This window comes from Leptomonas pyrrhocoris (assembly GCF_001293395.1).
Source record: "Leptomonas pyrrhocoris isolate H10 chromosome Unknown, whole genome shotgun sequence".
Lineage (NCBI taxonomy): Eukaryota > Euglenozoa > Kinetoplastea > Trypanosomatida > Trypanosomatidae > Leptomonas > Leptomonas pyrrhocoris.
The window spans coordinates 634,612-656,368 of NW_015438367.1; the positions used below are offsets into that span (position 1 = coordinate 634,612).

General features: G+C 56.3%; 7 protein-coding genes across 12 annotated transcripts; all 7 read right to left on the reverse strand.

The window, feature by feature from the left end:
* Nucleotides 1–1,525: 1,525 nt before the first annotated feature.
* Nucleotides 1,526–6,743, reverse strand: ABB37_05737 (putative calcium/calmodulin-dependent protein kinase; the record flags this gene model as incomplete). The annotated part of the gene is made up of 1 exon (XM_015803876.1): nucleotides 1,526–6,743. Exon 1 carries the CDS (start codon nucleotides 5,879–5,881, stop codon nucleotides 1,526–1,528), a length of 4,356 nt encoding a protein of 1,451 aa, XP_015657701.1. The 5' UTR covers nucleotides 5,882–6,743.
* Nucleotides 6,744–7,461: 718 nt separating this feature from the next.
* ABB37_05738 (hypothetical protein) lies at nucleotides 7,462–8,628 on the reverse strand (the record flags this gene model as incomplete). Its single annotated transcript, XM_015803877.1, has 1 exon — nucleotides 7,462–8,628. The coding sequence occupies one exon, from the start codon at nucleotides 8,626–8,628 to the stop codon at nucleotides 7,462–7,464; it is 1,167 nt and encodes a 388-aa protein (XP_015657702.1).
* Nucleotides 8,629–9,092: 464 nt separating this feature from the next.
* Nucleotides 9,093–11,338, reverse strand: ABB37_05739 (hypothetical protein; the record flags this gene model as incomplete). The annotated part of the gene is made up of 1 exon (XM_015803878.1): nucleotides 9,093–11,338. Exon 1 carries the CDS (start codon nucleotides 10,698–10,700, stop codon nucleotides 9,093–9,095), a length of 1,608 nt encoding a protein of 535 aa, XP_015657703.1. The 5' UTR covers nucleotides 10,701–11,338.
* Nucleotides 11,339–11,942: 604 nt separating this feature from the next.
* ABB37_05740 (hypothetical protein) lies at nucleotides 11,943–12,956 on the reverse strand (the record flags this gene model as incomplete). The annotated part of the gene is made up of 1 exon (XM_015803879.1): nucleotides 11,943–12,956. Exon 1 carries the CDS (start codon nucleotides 12,789–12,791, stop codon nucleotides 11,943–11,945), a length of 849 nt encoding a protein of 282 aa, XP_015657704.1. The 5' UTR covers nucleotides 12,792–12,956.
* A 1,085-nt stretch (nucleotides 12,957–14,041) lies between these two features.
* Nucleotides 14,042–14,475, reverse strand: ABB37_05741 (inhibitor of cysteine peptidase (ICP); the record flags this gene model as incomplete). 5 transcript variants are annotated; one of them, XM_015803884.1, is made up of 1 exon in its annotated part: nucleotides 14,042–14,475. In XM_015803884.1, exon 1 carries the CDS (start codon nucleotides 14,381–14,383, stop codon nucleotides 14,042–14,044), a length of 342 nt encoding a protein of 113 aa, XP_015657709.1. In that variant the 5' UTR covers nucleotides 14,384–14,475. The 5 variants fall into 5 exon arrangements, with proteins under 5 accessions (XP_015657709.1, XP_015657708.1, XP_015657707.1 ...); XM_015803883.1 differs by having other exon boundaries at nucleotides 14,042–14,474; XM_015803882.1 differs by having other exon boundaries at nucleotides 14,042–14,473.
* Nucleotides 14,476–15,135: 660 nt separating this feature from the next.
* On the reverse strand, nucleotides 15,136–19,423 carry ABB37_05742 (fatty acid transporter protein-like protein; the record flags this gene model as incomplete). Of its 2 annotated transcripts, none has more annotated exons than XM_015803886.1 (1): nucleotides 15,136–19,423. In XM_015803886.1, exon 1 carries the CDS (start codon nucleotides 19,159–19,161, stop codon nucleotides 15,136–15,138), a length of 4,026 nt encoding a protein of 1,341 aa, XP_015657711.1. In that variant the 5' UTR covers nucleotides 19,162–19,423. The 2 variants fall into 2 exon arrangements, with proteins under 2 accessions (XP_015657711.1, XP_015657710.1); XM_015803885.1 differs by having other exon boundaries at nucleotides 15,136–19,407.
* Nucleotides 19,424–20,589: 1,166 nt separating this feature from the next.
* ABB37_05743 (hypothetical protein) lies at nucleotides 20,590–20,913 on the reverse strand (the record flags this gene model as incomplete). The annotated part of the gene is made up of 1 exon (XM_015803887.1): nucleotides 20,590–20,913. One exon carries the CDS (start codon nucleotides 20,911–20,913, stop codon nucleotides 20,590–20,592), a length of 324 nt encoding a protein of 107 aa, XP_015657712.1.
* Nucleotides 20,914–21,757: the final 844 nt, after the last annotated feature.

A 21,757-nucleotide genomic window follows, 5' to 3' on the forward strand; every position in this document is an offset into this window, starting at 1 on the left:
TATATATATATATATATATATATATATATATATGTCTTCCTTGTTCCTCTGAGGCCGGGGCTACGGTATTCCTTCATGTGTGAAAAGGGCAGGCGGATAGGCGCACATGCCACCAAGGAGCGAAGAAGAGGGAGAGGGGGATCACAGCAGCACAGAGGCGAACATCGACAGCAACACAAGCAATTCAAGATACAGTGGTACAGTTAAAACACGAGAGAGAGAGAAAAGACGGGAGCAAACAGGAAAACACGTTGATATATGTGAATTTATTTGCGAGGGGATACGGTACACAATATAGACATAACGATGTGAAACCAGCGGTTATTTAGCATAGGAAACAAGGTAGAGGACACACACACACACACACGTGAAGATATACAAATCAATACGGGACAGCTGAGCGCAACCGGGGCACGTCAGCCAACAACGAAGACAGCGACAGAGACGGAGATCCAAACCAAGACAGAGAGGGAGGGAGAGAAGCGCTTCACAAAGACGTGAAAATGAAGAAGAGACAACCACAAAAAATTTATGGTCCTCTTTGTTTGGAAAGGTGTCTCGTTTCTTTGGCGCAGATAACAGCTGTCAAACGACGACGGAGGCACAAAAACAAACAAAAAAGAAGACCCCTCCCTCCCCTCTTGTGGCCGTTGCTGTGGTAGCGCCAACGCTGTAATGCAGCCTTCCATGCAACTCGTCACACCGTCCCTTCGCCTTTTTTTTCTCTGGCCACAAATAACGCGCGGGGAAACACCCAAACAAAAAACCACCACCAAAGGAAAAGAAGAAAAGGAGGGGAAGAAGAACACGAGGGAAGAGAAATAGCGGACAAATAATAAGAGCAATAGTAGTAGCAAAAGGGCGCGAGGAACGACGACAGCATAATACTGTTGGAGCAGCGTGGCATGGTCCTGCGCTATTGAAACCGCAGAAAACACCACGATGCGCACCCACCCACACACACACACAGAAATATATATATATATTTACACACAAAAGGAAAAGGAAACGAATAAAAAACATAATAAAATAGCCAAAGAAAAAGGAGGGGAAAAACATCAAGAGGAGCAAACACGATTCGAAGGGGGACAACGTAAACAACTTACCCCCCCCCCCTGATTCTCCGCGCACTCGCCGTCGCTGATCGCTATCATCCGCCTTCCCTTTCTTTTTCTTTCTGGTGGGTTCCGGTGCGTAGGAATGAAAATGGCAGCGTTGCTTTTCCCCATCGGGGCTGTACACACACACACACACGAAGCTGCGCCCAAAGCGGTTCTTGTGATTCTTCACTAGGGGGAAAAGAGAAGAAAAGAGAAATGACAGCAAACACACAGGGTAGAGAATACAGAAAGAAATTGTAATAATAATAATAGTAAAGGGCAACGGCAATAGCAGTAGCAATAAAACACGTTGTCCCTTTTGTTGGTGTGTGCTTCGGTGGGAACTCAAAGCGCCGCGCTGCAGCAAGATAACTCGGGAGGAAATCATAATAACAAAATGCGAATCTCTCCCTCACGCTCTGCTCTTACGCGTAGAGGCTCCGCATCGTGCTCACCACCAGCTCCGCCTGCTCACTAACGTCGTCCAAATCCTTCCCGCGCAGCTGCGTTAAGCAGGTACTGAGGGCTGCCACAATGTTGGTGCGCACCGCGCTCTTATTGCCGTTCGTCACCACCACCACCAGCACCGCCTCCTTCGCCGCGAAGGCGTCGTTCAGGTACTCCACCAAATCGTGGTAGCCGCCGTCCTCTTCGGTTTCGTCGTCTGTAACGAAGAAGTACGACTCGACGTAGCTGCGCGCCGCACGACTGACGATTGAGGGCAGCGGCCCGCTCGCCATCGAGTTCCCCACATCCGACGCCTCCAGCGAGCCGTTCAGCTGGCGTTCCCTGCGGTGCTCCTGCAGTGCCTTGGTCAACTCCGCAAAGTACTTCTCCAAGTCTGCGCGGTCAAAGGCGCCGTTGGGGAAGCGAGCGTCGGCGCACTGACAGAGCACAACGCGGCGCGTGCGGCATGTCCGCAGCGTCTGCACGCGGTAGACCGCTGTGTTGTTCACTGCGAGCCACACCGCCGGCTCCACATCTGGGATGCGCACCGGAAAGCTGTCATCCCACACAATCACAGCGGGAAGTTTGCTCTTAAACGGTGTTGGCGGTGGCGAGGTGGTGGTGGTGGCCGCATCGGATTTGGCAGCTGCATTGTCCCCTCGTATGGTGTTGTTATTGCTTAGCAAGGAAGGGGATTGTGCCGGCGCGGCTGTTCCGTTGTCGGTGGTCGCCGTGGCGGTGGTCGGGTGCGTCTGCGCGTACGCCTGCCACTGCTCCATAAGAGCCGGGATGGCGTCCAGCACCAGCTTCAGATGATTCGTCGTCTCCAAGGCGAGGGGCAGCGAGTCGAGCGGGTTGCCGCTGAGCCGCACGTGCCGAAGACACGGCGCCGCTAAGACAGAGACCACCTTGGCGGCGGCAGGGGCGGAGACGGAAGCAGGCCCCGCGTCGGTGGGCCCCGTCACCGTGCCAACGTGCGTGATGCAATTGTGGTGTAGGTTCAGCCGCTCCAGGAACGGCGCGCGAGACACCAGCGACGGCGGGATGGCGGGGATGCGGTTGTGCGACACGTCCAGCCGGACCAGACGCGGAATCAGAAGAACGTCCTCGGGAAACTCGTCAAGACGGTTAAAAGAGATGCTGACCTCCTTCAATACGCTAAATGCGCTCAGTTGCAGCCCGGCGGTGGCGGCGAGGGCGTTGTGGCTCAGCCGCAGCTCCACCACCGTCGCGGAGAGTTGATTCAGCTTCTCCAACGTGCTCTGACGTGACAGGTTCACGTAGGTCACCTCCACCTTCGGCTCCTTGGTTGTGGCGTGGTGCTCTACGATCTCCTCCACCGCACTCGCCGCTGCTGCCGCCGCTGCCGCCTCCTCGTAGTCCGGCTCACCGGTGACGCTGCCGGAGGGGCTGCTGCTGCTGCCACAGCCGTATCCGGTCGGGCTGCGCAGCGAGGTGTCCAAATCGGTGTCGCGGCTGTGCAGCACACCGCTGCCGTTCTCGTCGTCTTCGTCGAAGTAGTACGCCGTGTCGTCGTCGTCGTTGCCGTCCGCCGCCGCCGCCGCTTCGTTGGCGTGCCGGGCCGTCTCTGCCTCCTTGCGACGTATGCGGCGCAGCGCACGGACACCGTGGAAGCAGTCCTTCAGGTTTTTGCCGCGGTACACTGATTCAAGAGCCTTGTCGTACAGCTCTGTGAGAGAGCCATGCTGCTGCTGCTGCTGATGATCTCCGTGAGAAGAGGGCACGTCGTGGACCGTGGGGGACTGCGCCGGCGCCCCCGTTTCCTTCGTCGTGGCGAGCTGGCTCGAGCTGCACGGCGCGCCATGCGGGTCGATGTGTAGCGCTGCAAAGAAGGGGTGGCAGGCCGCGGCGGAGAGCAGCATGCGCCTCTTTAAGTCTTTGTTCAGCATGGCGGCGAGTAGGTCCCGCAACTGGGAGTCGCCACTGTCGGGGATGGAAATCGGCTCTGCCCCGAGCAGCGCGTTGCGGTGCTGCAGCAGCGACGTGGTCGACACGGGCAGGATGCCGTAGGCCATCTCGTACAGGGTGAGAGCAAAGGCCCAGCTGTCCACCGCCTCGCCCGAGACTTCTTCTCCGCGGACCTGCTCAGGGCAGCTGAAGGCCAACGTACCGTCCGTTGATTTCGTCCGTATTTGACTGTTGCACGTGCCAAAGTCCGCAATCTTGGCAACCAAATCGTGATTCACGAGGCAGTTCGCAGGCTTGATATCGCGATGATACAGAAACTCCGAGTGTAAGTACAGCAGACCTCGCATAATATCAGCGCCGTACTGCCGCACCTGCGCGAGTGCCAGCGGTGGGGTGCCGAGAACGTGCACCGGGCCTTCTTCGCAGTACTCCATAATCACGTACACCTTCTGCGCCTCCACGTCCTCGATCACCTCCTTCAACTTCGTAATATTCGGATGATCGATGAACCTCATCACGGCAATCTCGCGCAGGAGGTCGTCATCACTGACGCCGGCGCTTGCCAGTTTCACCCGACTGCGGCCAAGATTCATGCCGGAGCTGGACGCCTTCTTTTGCTTCTTGAGTATCTTGAGCGCAAAGAGCTCCTGTGTGCGAATGTGCTGAACCAGCTTCACCTTCGCGTACGAGCCTTGCCCCAGCAGGCGCACCACCACGTAGTCGTTAATAACTCGGTTGCCGCCACTGCTTCGCGACTTGTTCACCACGGCACCTTCGTGAACGGCGCTCGACTTTGACTTGCGTTGGAAGCGCTTGAGGACGTGTTCGTGCGGCGACTCCGCGTCGGCCACCACCGGCTCCGGCGGCTTGAAGAAGCACTCCTGGCAGAGTACGTAGTCGCACTGCTCACACCGGTAGACCGGCTCCGTGTCGTCGATGACGCGCCCGCACCGCGAACACGGCGGGTTAAAGAGGCTGCTCGCACCGCCCTCGCCGGAGAGGGAGAAAATGGAGTCACCGCCAAAGGTGCGGCTGGAGCTGCAGTGGTTATCTTGGATCGACAGCATGGCGTGGGTGGGGTCGTGTATCGCGTGCACCACCTTCAGGTCAAACCGACAGTTTTCACATAAGAAGAAGTCCTCGCACAGCTCGCAGCCAAACGCCACGGCGGAGCTCCTGCAGTGGGTGCACTCGCGCGGCTGATTGCAGAAGGTGGCGAGGCCGTGGTGGTTGGCCTGATCGACGCAGCCGTTACGCGGGGCGCCGACGAGGCACCGACTCGGCGGTCGACTGCCATTCACGGACCCAAATCCATTAAGGATCGGCGACACACTACCGAGGCGGTCATTGCCGGTGCTGCGAGCGCTCGTCGGGGTAAACACATCGTCTTGCGTCGCCGCTAAGCTGACCAGACTCGTCGACTCCGCCGTGTGCTGTCGACGGAGGCTATCCATAGCATTACTATCATCAAAACCGCCGTTCGTACGACCATCACCGGTGGAGTAGAGCAGCGTTGTGGGCAGTGGAGTGGACGAACCCGCTGGCAGCTTGATTGGTTTGCCTCCAGCCGGACTGTGCTTTGCACTGTCCACACCAACCTCCGTCAAGCAACCCGCTGCGGCGGAGTGGAAGATGATGTAGGGGTGCTGAGCAGCGGTGGCACCTTCTTCGTTCTCGTCCTCGTCCGTGGAATCGATATCGAAGTTGCTGCCATCATCCAGGTACTCTACATCCAGCTCCGCCGCCGCGTCCATTTGCATCGCATCTTCCGTCGGTGAAGCAGTCACCACCACACAGGGAACGGCTATAGGGTTCCGCTTTACTTGTTGACTTGCTTTGCTATTGGAGGTGGTGGTGGTCGTGGCGCTGTCGCTGAGACGGCGGTGGCCCGTCTGCAGCGACGGTGGCGACGGCGGCTGTTGTAACGTAGTCTGTCCTCGCGGTGTGCGTGTCGTGCTGGTGGTCGTCGTCATCTGCTCAGCTGACTGCTGCTGCTGCTTTCGACACAGCAGCAACTGCGAGGACGTACTGAGGGTGCTAGCTACGTTTAGTAGGCTGGAGGACTGCACTGGGCTCTTCTCACAGAGGCGACGTTGCTCGCTGTCTTCGTCCTCTGAACGTTGCTGCTGCTGTTGTTGTTGCTGCTGCGGCTGCTCGTGCGCTTGCGCTTGTTGGAGCAGTGGAGAAGAAGGACTTATTTGCTGTACATCGGCATCCTTGTCAGCAGAGGAGGTGCAACTCTTCGAGAGCCCCCCGCTGGTGAGACGCACCGAGTTGGAGACGCGGTGGCCGATCTTGGAGGCGTTCTCATTGGAGGTGCGCCGGTGCGGCAAAAGCTGCGACTTCGGCGACCCGGTCGCCTTCTGCGATGCTTCGCGGCTGTCTACCGATACACGAGACCCCATGCTGATCTCAGCGTGGTGGCGCTCGCGCGTGCGTTGAAGCAGCAGAGTAGAAAATAGAAAAAGAGAAGCAACTACAACAAAATACGAATGAGGGGAGGTGATGATGTGTGTGTGTGAGAGAGAGAAGGGGGTGAAAAAGGCAGTAACACACACAGACGCACACACACTCAGTCGAGAAGGAAATAAGAAAAGAGGCAGAGAGACGCTATAGGCGAGGAACAACCACCACGAAGAAGGAGCGCCCCCCGGGGAGCAGCTAAGCGACGCGACACTATACAGAAAAAGGAAGAGAGGTGAGGAAAAAACCAAACAGAAGCAGAACCGTTGGGCAGTTGGGAAACAGGGTAGAGACACATATACATATCGGCTCGACACACGAACGAAAGAGGATTCAAAAGTTATATATAAATAAAGGGGGTTTGATAACGAAATGGCTGAAATACAGAACAAACAACAATACAACGACGAAGGAATGTGAGCGCTGCTTCCGACGAGTTCGTGGTCTAATTTGACGGTGCTGCTGCTATTAATTCTACTCAAGTACTCGTTTACAGGCAAGGTAGAAGGTGCGATCAATGAAATACAGGTGCAGAGATATTTATGTACACGTCAACGCGCTAACACGTCAAACGAACAGGCAAAAATAAGCTAACGGAATAACGGCTGCTTCGTCTATAAACAGGGGAGAATATATATATATATTTCTTATTTTGATGAAAGAAGAGAAAGACAGCAAAGAAACTCAAGGGATAGGAGGCGGCAAAGGAGCGTGTGAGGCCCTCTGCACGCAAAGGAAAAAAAAGAGACGTTTTCTACAGAAACTATCAGCAGCGAGTCGCACTTCTTCGTTTGGAATGCGAACTGCGACGAAGAACACAGAAGGATAAAGTGGAGGACAGCGCAGTTTGACGTTATTATAATAATCAGTATTAATATAGGGGACGCCAACAAAGTGGGGTGATCATAATAATAATAATAATACGGCAGAAGAGGAGAGAGGTGAATGATTTGGAGAGGAAATGAAAAGAGAAGAAGGAGTCTCCGAACACATTCAAATAAGACCGTGTCAGCGGGGGCGTGACACGTAAATCAACATCGATGAGGCCTTCGGCACTAGAACGCAGGTGGCACGACTAAGGTTTCAAGTTTTTGCTCCGCTTCTCTCTTCCCGTTCCGTTACGTACTGTAAAACAATAATAATAATAGAGTGTATACGAAATCTCACACGTGCTCGCGGTAATAACAACAGTGATAATAGTAGGTTCAGTGGGCTGCATTCGCTTTCCGTGTACGTCTACTGAACCACAAACGGAGAAGCGCAGCGCCCATATATAAAACGGGTTTTCGACACGATCAATGAGCATAGTTGACCCACCAATACACGTCACCGGCGTCCGATAGCTATCAACGCGTCTGTCCCACACGGAAAGAAAAGGAGATCATTGAGAAACAACAATAATAGCAATAAGAAGGGAACTGTGAAGAAGAGCGCGGTCCCACGAGGGAAGTCGGAGCACGCTCGAGAAAAACAAAAAACAAAACCCTCAGCAAGGACGGAGGAGCCTTCTGATGCTGCCTTCTTAAGTGTTGTTCTTGAGGAGCTTCTTCACCTCCTTTCGCGGCCACCAGTCCGGCAAGGTCATCTGCACCGGCGTCCCATCCTTCAGCTGGAGTCCTGGTACAGTGTGGCTGTCCTTCGCCACGTAGCGAAGACGCAGCAGACCCACACCGACCCCACCGCACACCCCCGTCACCTCCCCGATTTTCTCCTTCTCGGACGAGTAAAGCGATTCGCCCACGTCCACCAGCCGCGGCGTGGCGTGCGAATGATGACCATCATCATCAGCAGCAGCGGCGGCGGCGCCAAACACCAACGGCACCGTGCGCTTGCGCGTGACGAGCATCACGTGCGTGCGGTGCGTTAACTCCTGCCCCACGTAGCAGCCCTTGTGAAAGCTGACCCCCTGTAGGAAGTCAAGGTTGCCCTCAAAGGGAAGGGATTTGTTGTTCTTGAAGACGGACGGGCCTTCGCCGATGCCGCGGCTGTACAGCAGCTCGAAGTAGGGGTCCATGGCGGCGAGCGGCGGCGCCCACGTCAGCGGCACAACGCACCGCTTTAAAAACCACGGCTGCGAAGACGTTGAAAGGGAGGAGGAGGAGGGCGTCGCAGCAGTAGCAGCAGCAGTGGGACCATCGCCATCTGCGGATACGCTTGTCGTCTCCAGTGGCACCTTTGGCTTCGAAGGAGGCGGGAAAAGCACAGCGTTGCGGGCATCCGCAAAACACTCCGTGTGCTGTCCTTCCAACGTCTGCGACGATGATGCGTTCTCCGTAGAGACGCTACCATAACTGCGGACACCTTGAACAGAGCTTGTCGATCCTTCGAGTTCCCCCGAGTGCTCTAGCGACGCCACCACGGCCAGGTCCTCGCCCACGTTGTCGATCACCACCTTCTTGCGCATCTTCATCTCACCCAGGTGATCGCACAGCTCCTCCACGCTGCTCGCATCGACGTCCACCAGGATGGAAGCCTGGCCGTCGTGCACCCGCCTGCACTGATGCAGATGGGCATCACACATGACTCGACCGGTGAAGTAGAGAAAGCAGCCGTACATGCTGCCACTGGCGTGCAACTCGCGGAGGTCGTTGGTGAAGATGCCTTGCAGAAACTCGTGCGCATCCGACCCGCGCACACGCAGGATGCGGCGGTTGGACAGACGGCACGTAAACGGAACACGCGGCCGCATCGAAAGAGAGGGGCGAGGGAGGGAAAGAAAAATGGCTGTGCAGTGAGCAGATGTAGTGTGTGTGTGTGTGTGTGTGTGTGTCTGTGTGAGGATAGGTTGTAATAGAGGAGTAGAACGAACACGACGGACAGGTGTGTAATCCGCACAGATTGGGTTGCTACGGCTGCCCTCACCGGGAACAACACAGATGAAAACAGCGAGTCGAGAGGTGGAAAAAGGTGGAGAAGAAGTTGTGCGGTACTGCAGCTACATCTGCTGTTGTTTTGGAAGCGGCCTCTGCAATTCAATGCCCTTCAAGATTCTTGGAACAACAATAATAATAATAATAATAATAATAATAACTGACTGCCTTGGTAGCTTCCCATTGGGACTCTTTGATGATATACGTGTATAGAAAAGTATGCCGTTGTTGGTTAACAGCGGTGAAAAGTGGAAGTGGGTAAGCATCGCAGGCAAGGAATGACTCAGCCATCCCCAGACTCGCCATCGTCCGCAGCGGCGGCACAGAGGGGACACCGGCACACAAAGCCGTAGTGCTCCTGCAGGTAACGACGCCGCCGCTTCCCTGCAGCACGTCGGGCCGCCTCTCCGCCTTTTCCTTCTTCGTCGAGGGCGGCATCCTCGAACTGCTCTGGTCGGGTGTAGCTCGTGAGGATTTCTTCGCCTGCGTCGATGTGGCGCAGCGCCACCCTCGCGGCTTCCACGGGACCGGCGTTGGGCTGGAAACACACGTTTGGCTCACAGCTGTGGTTGAGTTTGGTAGCACGATCGTACAGCGCTACACCGGTGGCGTGGAGGGCGTCTGCGACGATGGGAAGTTGGGCGGAGGAGACGGCGGTGCGCCTGCTGCTTTTCGACGTCGTCGCCGACCACACCTTCGTTCCGTGAAACAGACTATACAACCGCGCAAACAACTCCATCTTCGCCGCTTGCACTGCGCCAGCGGTTTGGTCGTCGTCCCTGCTGCTATCGGCCGCCTCTGACCGAGTAGACGAAGGGGTGACATCCGCCAGCCAGCGGCACCACAGCGCGTAAAGGGGACTCGAAACAACATACATGTGCACGTTGGCATTGGTGAGCCAGTAAAGCTGAAGGTACAGCTGCAGCGGGAAGGCACGCGTTTCGGCCACTCGCAGAACGCCGCGTAGCCACTCCTCCGCGGACGCAGGCGTTGCGCCTGCGGCGATGCAACGTAGCAGAGAGTCGAGTGGCGTCAGCTGAGATGTGCTCTCGGCGTCGGTGCTTGACGTCACACACGAGCTGCGTTGACGTTCACTGCTCTCGTCCATTCGATTCTCCTCCACCACCACCACCTCCACGCAGCACAGCACCCACCACCACGTGAGCAGCTGCCAGCTGAACCGCAGCAGCGCCTTCTGATCTGCGCTGAGCAGCTGCATCGCACCCTCCGCGTACCGCTCGCACAGCGCCTCCAGGCGGACGCGAAACGTAACAGCAACCATCTCCAACCACTGCGTTACTTCGGGCGGTGCGGTCCGTTGCGGCTGCGCGACGGCAGGAAAAGGAAGGCGGGATGATGACGACGACAACACCGAGAGGGTGTTGTGCAGCTCCTTCGCCATCAGCCGCACCAACAGCCATACCCGCTCGTTGCAGCGGCGGGCAATGGAGTGCACAGTGGAGAGCACCGACAGCCGCGTCGGCCACGCAGCGTGCCGAATCGTGGCGGAGGTTGGGTGGTGCGCCGCGCGGAGTATTGTATCGTAGTCGGGGTAACGCAAAGCAGCGAGTTCGCGTTCGGAAAGCGGTGGAGCCGCAGCGTGACTTTCAGATGCTTCCGGTAGTGCGTTTGTTGGCAATGCAGTGCGTATCCCCGGTGGCTCCAACACAAAGCGCGTGCCGTCCTCGTTGAGGGATCGGGCCTCGCAGGTCGGGCCACAGAAGTAAACGATGTGCGCCGCCCCGGTTGCATCCACCTCGTTCACGTACGCTCGACCAGCTTGCGGCGGTGCTGCGGAAGCCTCCGAGCCGGTGTTGTGGACCAGTTCCCACAAGGAAAATTCCTTTCCATTGTCTCGTTCCGGCGAAGTGGCCCTTTCTGCCCTCAACATGCGTGTCGACGCACCGTCCGCATTACTATTATTCCTGCTGCCGTTGCCGTGACGTTGAAGCCTGAAGAGGCAGTCCAGCCGCGCACATTCTTCCTGGAGGGATTGCGGTAAGGGAGCCCCACAGCCGAAGCAGCAACGAACACGTTGAAGGCCCTCCCAACCACCTTGCGGATCATCCGCGCGCTGCGATGCTACGCACGTGACAGGCGAAGGCGAAGAATGCGAAAGACACGAGGGCGAGTGGGAGGAGGTCACGGCATCAGATAAATCGGTCGCGAAAGTCGATGCTCCTGCTCTCGTGACGGTGCCCCCACTGCTCATACACCCCTCATTTTTCATCGATTGCATGTTCCATGTGTCGTAGGACTGCGCGAAGACGTACGGCTTCTCTCGCAAAACGCCGTCGCCGGGCTCGTACGCCTGGGCGGCGAAGCCACCCACTCCACTATCAGCGTTGATGTACGATACCTGCACTGCAGGAGGCGAGTTCGAGGGTGGTGACGACGACGATGACGACGTTGCGACTGCAACGTCTTGCGTTTCCTTGCATTGTGGTTTTTGAAGTGGCATCGCAGCCTCCCCTTTGTTCAATGAACAGCTTCTGTGAAGGGCGGATGGTGAGGATGTTTCATTGAGCCTTCGCAAAGGAGAGAGAGAGAGAGAAGGCCATTAAAACAGACGAGCGAGGAGGAGATGCGAGGAGAGAAGTACGAAGCACACGTTGCGGGATAACGATTCTATCATGAAAAATACTAATAACAATAATAATAAAAGGAAGTAGCTCTTCAGTGGAAATCATCCAAACAAACGACATCGGCTACATCGACGAGGAGAAGCGCCAGGACCAAATGCTGTCGTACCGCGTTGCAACGCTAACTGTCATCTGATATGTCGCGCACTACCGCGTCACGCCTTCGCACTCACCGAAGTTGGTGAATGAGAGAAAGCCCCTTACACACGAAGCACCTCCTTATATAAAAGATAAATTATGAAGAGGCGGTAAAAGGCTGAGCTGGCCTTTCTTCTAAAAAAGGAAAAAGAAGGAAGAAGAGAAGGGCCGACTCGCACATCTCTTTAAACACGAAAACCAACAGGAATGATCTCTATGGCAGTCTCTCTCTTTGAAGCTGTGCTCTAAACAAAATACAAACACGGAAATATAAGCCCAACAAAGGTTGTTACAGTACCGCTTGCCACACATTCTTTCTTTTTGATCGCCATGCACTCATGTGGGCATCTCAGCTATGCCGTGCACGCCGCCAGCTGCGTAGTGACGCACAGCTCCAACGTGTGCCAGCGCAACGCCTGCCGCTGCGCCTCCACGGAGCCGTCCACGGCTGCGCTGCATACCCGCTGAGCATCTCGCCTTGTCAGACTGTGCTGGGCTGCCATCATCATTGCTTCGGAAACGCTATAGTACTCCATCAGCTTCGACACGTCCGCGTACTGCACGGCGCTGCTCTTCCAGAACGGCTCTGACGTGTTGCAGAAGCTGTGCTCGGCGGCGGTGTGATTGGTAGAACGAACCGACTGCTGAATTGCGGACTCAATGGACCGCTCCAGTTCGACGGCACTGCTGTTGTCCTGCAGGTTGCTATCGCTGTGCGATGAAGGATCCACACGCACGGGCGAGAACGTTGGATTGGAGGACGCGGCGCGTGGGGACCGATACAGAATCACCACGCTGCTCGTGTGCGGACCGGGTGGTAGGACTTGCAGAATGCGATCGAGGTTGTGGGTGAGGGAGAGGGAGGCGAAAAGGCGGCGACTGAAGGACATCCTTCGGCCTGGCAGCGCTGCCGCCGCGGTGGGGACGGCGTCAGTCGTAGTCGACGACTGCAGCGTTTCATGTTGCTGCTGCTGACCTTCGCCCATCGTCTTATTTGTTGGCGCAACAAAGTCATAGTTTGATTCAACACGAAAGAAGGCGACGGCGAGCTGCAGTGGGGACAGGATGAAGGCGTGGTCGACCACGGCAGCGTCGATGTGAAGCTTCTTCAGCTCTGCGTGAATGGCCGCGGCCTGTGTGCAGTTGTGGTAGCAGCAGACGTTTATTCCGCCTACTCGATACGGTCGTGGGATCGACGACATGTGCAAATTGGTTCTTTGGGCTGACGCGCGTGTGTGTTTGTGCCAAAACTGTGCTGCAATGAGTGAGAGGCCGTTGATGGTATGACGGCGCTAGTATTCAGAAGGCAGGCTTGATACGATGGGACGAAGGGTAAGGAGTCATAGGCGGTAGTTTTTATGGTTTGCTTTAACAGCGTCGATCGAAAGAAGAAGAGCGCAGAAGCGAAAAGTGGTTGAGTGGGAAGGAGCAGCAACGTCACGAGAAGGACACCTCCACTTGCACATGAAGAGCGCGCCCTACAACATGGCATCCTTTCAAGAAAAGAAAGAAACAAACAAACAACAAAACAGCCTTCTTTTTCTACATTTGCGCGAGTAGAAGGGGGGGGGGGGGCGTTGCCCACACAAAAACCTACTTGTTCGTTCATACGCCGACTCGCCCCGCGCAGACGATGACCGCCAGTCCTGCGCTCTACGATGAAGGAGGACACACATGGGCATAGAAATGCATTCTTTTGTATATAATGCTTGTTGTTGATGTTGATGTTTGCATGCATTTGGACCTTTCTGTTCCGCACCCGCAGATGCCGCGTGCGACCGTGTGCCTGTATCTGCGCGCGCCACTGGGAAAAAAATAAAATCCCCCGGTGCTGATGCGCACACAGCGCGAGTTGAGGTGGTGGGGGTGGGGGGAGAACAGAGGATAACGGTATATGAGATATGCTTCCTTCTTGTAAAAGAAGAGCGGCGAACGGGCGACGCAGCGTCGTTCGTCGTTGTTTAAAAACAACACAATAAAACGAAGAGGTAAAACACAAGAAGGGAGATTTTTTTTGTTCGAAGTCGACGATGAAATGGACGGGACCATGACCGTACACCCGCACACCAGACAACACGAGCATAAAAATTGGAGTGGGTGTGCGGCGAGACGTAGAAAGACAAAGGAAAGAAGAAAAAGATCAAAAAGAGAGAGCATCGAAAGGAAGAGAACTCAGTTTTCCTTTTGAGTCCGTTTGTGTTTGGTCGGTAGACGAGGGGAGAAGATAGAATAGTAGTAATAATGAAGGAGAAAGGCAGTGGCAAACACCCGCCCCCGAGCTTTTGTGCCTGCGTGCCGCCCTTCGTTTCTCTCTGGAGCCCGACGGATCGTCACGGCGTGCCTGCAGATCAAAAATAGAAAAACAACGGGAGTGGCACGGTGATAATCTGAAAGACCTTCGAAAGAGCACACAGGGAAAACAAATGAAAGAAAAGAGACGAGAAAAGAGGGCTTACTTCGTGTCCAGGTGCAGGACGTACTTCTGGCTGTCCGGCTTGGTCCCCTCAAACGAACGGGCGTACACCAGCTCCACCGTGTGCTTGCCCGGCCGCTTCGGCGTGACCGTCACGTGGTACTCACCCCCCACGCCGACCATGCCAGGCTTGCTGGGTGTCTGCTTGAACTCCGCCACCACCTCCATGTCGTCGTCACTCAGCACATCCTTTTCTTCGTAGTTCACGCGCGTCCACCGGTAGCCGGTCGTGGGGTTGCCCTTCAGGGTGATGTGCAGCGGCTGGCCAACCTTCGCCGCCACCGTTGTGTTGTTGTCGTGAATGGTAAGTGCGCCGGCCATTGTTTCGAGGAGGGGAAAGAAAAGGCGGGAGGTAAAGGCTTTAATGGTTGGTGTGTGGAGGCGGGAAGAGGAACAGCGAGAAAAAAAAACTGCGCCGGTGGCGTTGCGTGTGGAGACGTGTGCAAAGGACGAGGAAGAACAGACAGGGGAGAGAGAGAAAAAGAGACAGCAATGACAAGGCGGGAGGGCAGCCGCTAACGGCGTTGGACTCCCAAAATGCAGGCGCGGCGTGCCAAGCGCATTTTTTTTTTCTTGAACTCCTTTTCTTAGAGATTCGGCCTTTGCAAGTGAAAGCCTCAGGAAGCGCGCATCTTTGTCCGTCCTTTTCTTCTTCATTCGTGGCGAAGCACAGCAGCCGCTTTGAGGAGCAGAAACAAAAGGACGCGGCACGCTGTTGGATACGACACGGGAAAACATAACAATGATAATAGGAGCAACAATTTCATATCAAAACAACAAAATCAAAAGAAAATGAATGTGCACATACGGCGCACGCACGCGCCGAGGAAAGAGAAAGGAAAAAGAAAACAACGACAACGTATAATAATAATAATAGTAGTTGTAGTCATGCGTAGAAGGGCAAACCTCACACGTCTCCGCTTCCGATGAAGGCGGAGTAACAACGATAATAGTAATAATACGCAAGACTTCGTGTGGCACCCCTCACAGGAAGAGGTTGCGCGAAGATGTAATGCCCTCCCTTCTCTACAAAATACCACAAAAAAAAAATTGAAACGACGACAACAAGTACGTTACCAGCCGCATTTGTCCATGTTCTCGCCAAGAAGCCGGCGTGACTCAGCGGTGAGGAGCACGTAGCCGGCACTCAACGCCGTAGCGGCGCCGTCGTCGACCTCGCCTTCCGTGTTGTCCGACGGCATCGCCAGAGCCTTGTACGTTGTTGGGTTTGTCACCAACACATAAACCCGAGTGCAGGCGGCAGACCCCGACACATCATTCACCCCATCGCGTGTGTTCGAATCAACACCGCTGTCCCCCGCTTGTGCCGCACTATCCACACAAACTGTGGAGCTCCCTTCAAAGTCGTAGCCCTGCTTGATCAGCAAGCTGCGTTTGTACTTGAAGGTGGTCGTCTGCGTTGAGTCGTCTTCGGCCTTCGTCGTCGTTGGCGACGCCGTCACGATGGACTCACTCCTCTCCTCTTCCGTACCCCCATTCTCTTCCTCCTCCTCGGCGGCGAGCGGGTCTTGCATGCGGACAAACAACGGAATTGCGTAGGCCGGCAGCGTGGCCTGATTAGCAGAGCCGTCGCCGTTGCGGGTCCTCTTGCCGGAGAGGAAGGCGTAGAGGTCTTCCTGCAAAAAGCGACGCTCCTCGACAAGCGACACCACAACTTGTGGCGACGGAGAAGAGGAAGCCCTACTAGAGGCAATTTTCTGCGGAGGAGGACTACCGTTGCGGTGCGCGTGACTCGGCTGGAGACTCAGCATCGCCATCCCCGCACGTCCTTCGCGGCCGGGCAGCCGCACGCCGTAGACGACCGCCTCCTGCACCTCGACCCGCGCCGTATGGATCGTGTTCAGCGCGTTCGACACCTCCAGCGTGCTCACGTTCTCGCCCTTCCAGCGAAATGTATCGCCGACACGGTCGACAAAGCTGCAGAAGCCGTAGCGGTCCATTCGAATTAAATCCCCGGAGAGGAAGTAGCAGTCGTTCTGGTAGGGCCACAGCACATGCCGAATCACCCTACTCTGCCGCGCTGCTGCATCTTCCTCTTGGTCTCCGCCGGTGCGAGTAGCAGCAGCGCCACCAGCACCCGCCGTCGTTGGGTTTGCCTTGTGGTAGCCATCAAAGCGACGCAGCGCAAACATGTCGAAGCCTTCAATCACCTCGCCCACCACTTCGCCGACGTCGCCGACGGCGCAATGTGCACAGTAGCCAGACTTCGGGTCGCGGTACACCTTCTGCGCCGCCTCATCGAACCGTAGCACGCGGAATGGGAACAGTGGGAAGTACTGCATCGAGAGCCACGCGATGGGCGGCGGGAAGCGAGGGATATGGCCTACCACCCCAGGCATGCCGTACAGGTTCAGCAAAAAGATGTTGCCCTCGGTGGAGCTGTAGAACTCTACCGGGTGGGCGATGTTCAGTCGGCGCATGCACTCCAGCCAGATATCTTTCCGCAGCCCGTTGCCGAAGGCGTAGGGGACCCGCCACGTGGTGCGGTTCTCGGCGGCCAGCGCCACCGCCGCCGAGACTGCATCTGCGCCCGAGGCGCCATCCGCGGTGGTGCACGGTGCAGCGGCTGCCGGCGGGTGACCGCGTTCGTACAGCACGGCGTACCGCAGCACCTCACCGATGTACTGAACCACCGTGACATGGTAGCGCTGCAGATCTTTCCGGAACTGCGACGCGCTAAACTTTGAGCGCAGGATCATGCGCACCGTCGGCACCGTGGCGGCAAGACGAGTCGATAGCGGGGCGCAGCGGCAGAGTTGGGCCCAGGCGTCCTGCTGCTCCGCCAGCGCGTGTAGGAGGTGGCCGAGACAGAAGACGCTCCCCACCGTGTGGTACATGGGCAGGCAATTGTAGATGGTCACGATGCGGCGCTCCGCCTCGATCACCGCGAGCTGGGCCGGCGAGTACCACCAGCTCTCCACCGCCTTGTTGACGTAGTACTCCACGCCAGCGAGGGAGGCGAAGTAACGCACCCACCACAGCAGAACGTTGCAGAAGATGACCAACGTCGCCTCCACGGTCGTGCGTTTGCGCCGGGACGGGTTGAGGACTTTGGCGCCGAATACTTGTGGGATGGACGGGCAGCAGTAATTGCCGCCGCCACCGTCGGTGCTGCCGTCATCTGTGGACGAGGCGGCCTTCGCGGACGAGTCTTTCACACCGCTTTCATCTTCCATTATGCCGGTTGGCGCAGGAGAAGACGTTGCGGAGACCGCAGAGGCGCTGTCGGACTGCGCGTAGAACATCACCGCGTCCGGGTGGGCGTCGACGTATTGCACCTCGTTGTACTGCTCCACCACCGTCTCCGCAATCCGCTCCCGGTAGTACAGCACGCGGGACAAGAAGCCGGTGGCGAAGAAGCGCAGGTGGCTGAAGCGCGCCGCCTTCGGCAGCCCCGTCGTGCCGGAGGTGTAAATGAAAAGGACGGGTTGCGTGTGATGGAAGCGGCGCAGCAGCACGGAGAGGATGGCCGCCATTTTCACTTTGTAGTGCTCGAGCTGCGTGCGACTCTGCGCCGAGTCGGCGGCGGTCGTCCACGGCACGGCGGTGGCCTTCTTCACCTGCCGCAGCGCTGAACTCACTGTGTTCAGTTTCAAGGCGAGCAGCGACTTCCACCCCGGCGGTGGCCGGGCGAGGATGTGGTGCACCAGCAGGCGGGCTTTGGGGCTGCTGATGAGGTAGGTGTGACGCATCTCCCCCACCGTGAAGGACGGCGTGGCCTGTGCCCGTTCGTAGAACGGCCGCACCCTCTCAAAGAGGTCCAACGGAGGGGTGGGTGGTGGCGGTGAGGGTGGCGGCAGCTGCGGGGCGTCAGCGGTGTTGTAGCCCGCCATGGCCATCCGTTCCTCTTGTGTTGGCTGCGCCACTTTCGCAGCGTCACCGCCGTAGGCAAGCGCGTTGAACTCGTCGAGCAGCTTCATCATCTCTGCTGTCATCCTTCTGTGCAGCGGCTCGCCGTTGGCTTTGGAGATGCGCCAGAGGTAAATGCGCTTGACGTGCGGCGGCACGTGCAGCTTCACTGATGCGTCGTTGTTCTTCCTCCTTGCATTACCCTCCTCTCCCTCTTCAGCGGGCTCGCACGCAGAGAACAGCAGCGGCACGTACGCCGCGTCCAGCAACAGCATCGTACTGCCAGAGCATTCAATGGCGTGGTAGAGCATGGCGTTGCTGACCAGATTTGTGTTGAGGAGCGCGGTGCGACACGGGCGGTAGGTGCCCCCGCGATCGCCACTGCCGATGATGTGGTTGCTGTTGCGGTAGAGCACGTCGAGGAAGGTGTGCAGCGGGCCACTGCGTGCTGCGGCCATCCAGATGGTGTTGTACTCCACCGAGTTCGGCAGCATCACGGCAATGCAGTCCGCCTCCATTCGGTGCGCAGACGGCGCAGACACTTCTGCGGTAGTGCCATGAAGTTGTGTCTTCGCCTGGCGGTCCAGTTCAGCGTGGATCCAGAGCAGATCCCAGGCGATCGCCTCGCTGAGCAACGTGGTTAGGTTCACGAAGTCGCGATACGTGATGGCCACCGGGTGGCCCGCGTCGATTAATGTGGCGTACGTCGCGTCGGACTGAGACATGCGGAAGACAACGTTTTCCTCGCTTGCGTGCTGCTCGTGCGGGACCACGCCGGCTGCCTGCTGGGCGGCACGGTGCTCCTGCACCAGCAGGTCCTGCTTCATCATACGAGTGAGAAGCTTTACGTCCGCCGCCTCGCCGTGCGTGATGGCGGCCAACGCGTCGAACTTGGCGAGCAGCTCAGCTAGAAAGGCGTGCGCGTCTACCGGGCCGCTCGCCTGGGAGCTGACGGGACGCGTCATCGCCGTGGAGGGACCTTCGGCGCTTGCTGCGTCATCGTCTCCAGCTGTTCCGAGGTACAAAACGCCGTCCTCCGGGCTGTGCGTGACTTTACGCCGCCAAAGACTCCGTGCGCAGTAGACGGTGAGGTGGTACGGCACGCAGGCGTGTCGCAGTTGGACGCCACTGAGGCAAAAGCCTAGCTGAAGGTAGGCGCCCAGGCTGCGGAGGGACAGCTCGATTCCGAGGTACCAGTTGAGCTTCCCTTCCGTGTTGACGGTGGACATGACGAAGGAAAAGAAAAAACACCCCTGAAAAGGAAGGAGGAGTAGGACAGCGGATCTAAGGAGGAAACAGAATTACGAAAGAAGAGGTGGGAGAGGGCGTATATATGCCTTCAATTTTGTCTTTGAATTTGCAAAACTAAGAAACACGAATCAGAACGGCTAATGGGAGTTTTGACGGGAGGCGGGCGCAGATGCGTGGATGAACCAACAAAAAGAACATAAAATAGGAAAGAAAACCGCTGCTTCTACGACGTCCGGCACCTCAACAGGCGGACGGAAGTGGTAAAAGAGAAGGATAAGAAAGGTTGAAGCGGAGGAAGAGGAGTGGTGTGCCTAAATGACAAGCAGAGCTTTGCGCAACGCTGCGACTGTCATTGCGAGGTTCGCCGACAGTTGGATGCGCCCGGAGGCTTCCATGCATGCGAGTAACGCGTGTAGTGATGCTCTGAAAAAAAAAAACCCCACATGGCGGGAAGTATTTCGATTCGCTGCAGCCTTTCCACGAAGGTGCGCATCAGCATCTCGAAAACAGCTTTGGAAAGGCGCAGTGGATTCTTTCTCCACTTCGAATACACCGCGCTTCCCTCGCCCGTTGTCATCAACGCTATGAGGCGGGCGGGGGAACACGCGATGTTCATCGCACTCCTTCCATTCCGTTGCACATCGGCGCATTTCTTTTTTGTTGTCTGTGTTCTCCCGCCCCTTCTTCTTCGACTCGCTTTGACTTCCTTTTCTTTAAAGAAGAGGTTTTATAAGACCTTTCCGACACAATTCCACTGTTCAGAACGTAGAACACAGAGAGAAAAGAAGGAAAACACCTGCATCAGAACTTTACGCAGAGAGCGACTACAAACTTCACGTATCTCTCGCGTCTAGCACAGCTTTCATCATTTATAAAAACAACAACAACAACAACCAACACTCATCGTAAGAAGATTCTTCCTCCTCACCGCAGGACCGTTCCTGTTCTTCTCTTGTTGACAAAGAAATCCAAAAGGATTGCAGAGACACGCGCGTGCACAACGGTGCGATTCTTTGGAATTTCTTTTCCTTTTTGGTAACGACCACAAGCAGCAACACCATCGTCATTCGATTTAGCTGTTTAATAAATGTTGATTAAATAGTCACTAGCAGCTGCAGCTGCAAACGGGGAAAGCGTAGCGGCCCAACAACAGTAAGAGAGAGGAGGGGGAAAGGAGGAGAGGGAAAGAGGCCGAGGCATCATTTTCTTTTTCCCTTCCGGCTGCGTGCAACAACGCGCAGAGCCGCAGCGTAGACGTTCGCACCGCTACGTAGGAAGAGAGAAACAGAAAGGAGCCGGAAGTTGACGAGGAACGCAGCAGTTACCTTCCTCTCATGTCAAACCCATCCGCGTCATCCGCGCTGCACACACACACGCACACACCACCATCGTCATCACACAAGGTTCTATTGATACGGCTGGAAACCACCTGGAGGCATCCCACCAGGCAGCACCGACGGGCCGCCGCTACCAGAGGCACCCCCGCCGCGGCCACCACCACGACCGCGGCCAGCACCGCCGCGACCACCACGGCCACCGCGATACCCACCGACTGCGCCAAGCATGCCCATAAAGGCGGCGATGGCCTGCAGTGAGTCCGCGCCACCACGACCGCGACCGCCGCGACCGCCGCGTCCCCCGCGGCCCGGCTTAAAGTTTGAGCGTTTGTGTGTTACCTGAGACCGGTGCCAGCAACACCGCACAGACAGATTTTTTCCAAGACGGAGCATAACAAAGAAGTCGAAAGAGGAGAGGGCCAGGACGAGAGGAGAAGTTGATGTTGATGAAGAGGGGTCGAGTTGGAAAAGGGGGGGGGGAAGCAAAGGAGTCACCCCCCTCCAAGCCAAGCAACCAACCACAACAGCAGCAACAACAATAAAGCCGAACGCACGTACGAAAGAGTAGGGAGAATTGAAGGAAGCCCACCACGCACGGTGAGAGGAGGCAGCAGCAGTGGAAATATTCGAAACATCGGCTGTAGTGGCGACGTTTGGAAAAGAAGAGAGGTAGAGAGAGAGAAGGGGGAAGGGAGAGGAAGAAAACACCGCAGCTGCATTTTGCTTCAGCTCAAAACTAGATTACCCCCAATTCATGAGCGCCGCAAACACACGCTTTGGCGGCGAATACATATAGAAAAAGAAAAACAACAACAGCAACGATACGTCCAATTACAAGACTGAGGTGGCGCAAGGAGCTGTACTACTTCACTCCCGCCCAACACAATACGCTGCGTCCTATTTCACATGGAGAAAAATACAAAAAAGTTGTACTTTCAGCTAAAAGGAGAGAGGGAAAAAAGTATGCTTATATCTCGTAAACGAATAAAGAAAGAAAAAGGTCAGTGAAGTCGGCATTGACGTGCAGTGGTGCGCTAGATTTTTTTTTTTTGGTAATATATATTTTTGCATTTGTTCTACTGAGCTCTTTTTGTTGTTGGTATTTCAGTTTCCTTTGTTTGTTTGCGTCGTCCGCCGCTGCTGCCTTCCTCTTCATTTCTTTTTTGGGGTTTTCTTTCATGCTGTTTTGTTGCTGTTGCTGACGTTGTTGATTGTTTGCTGACCTGGAGGGGGGTGA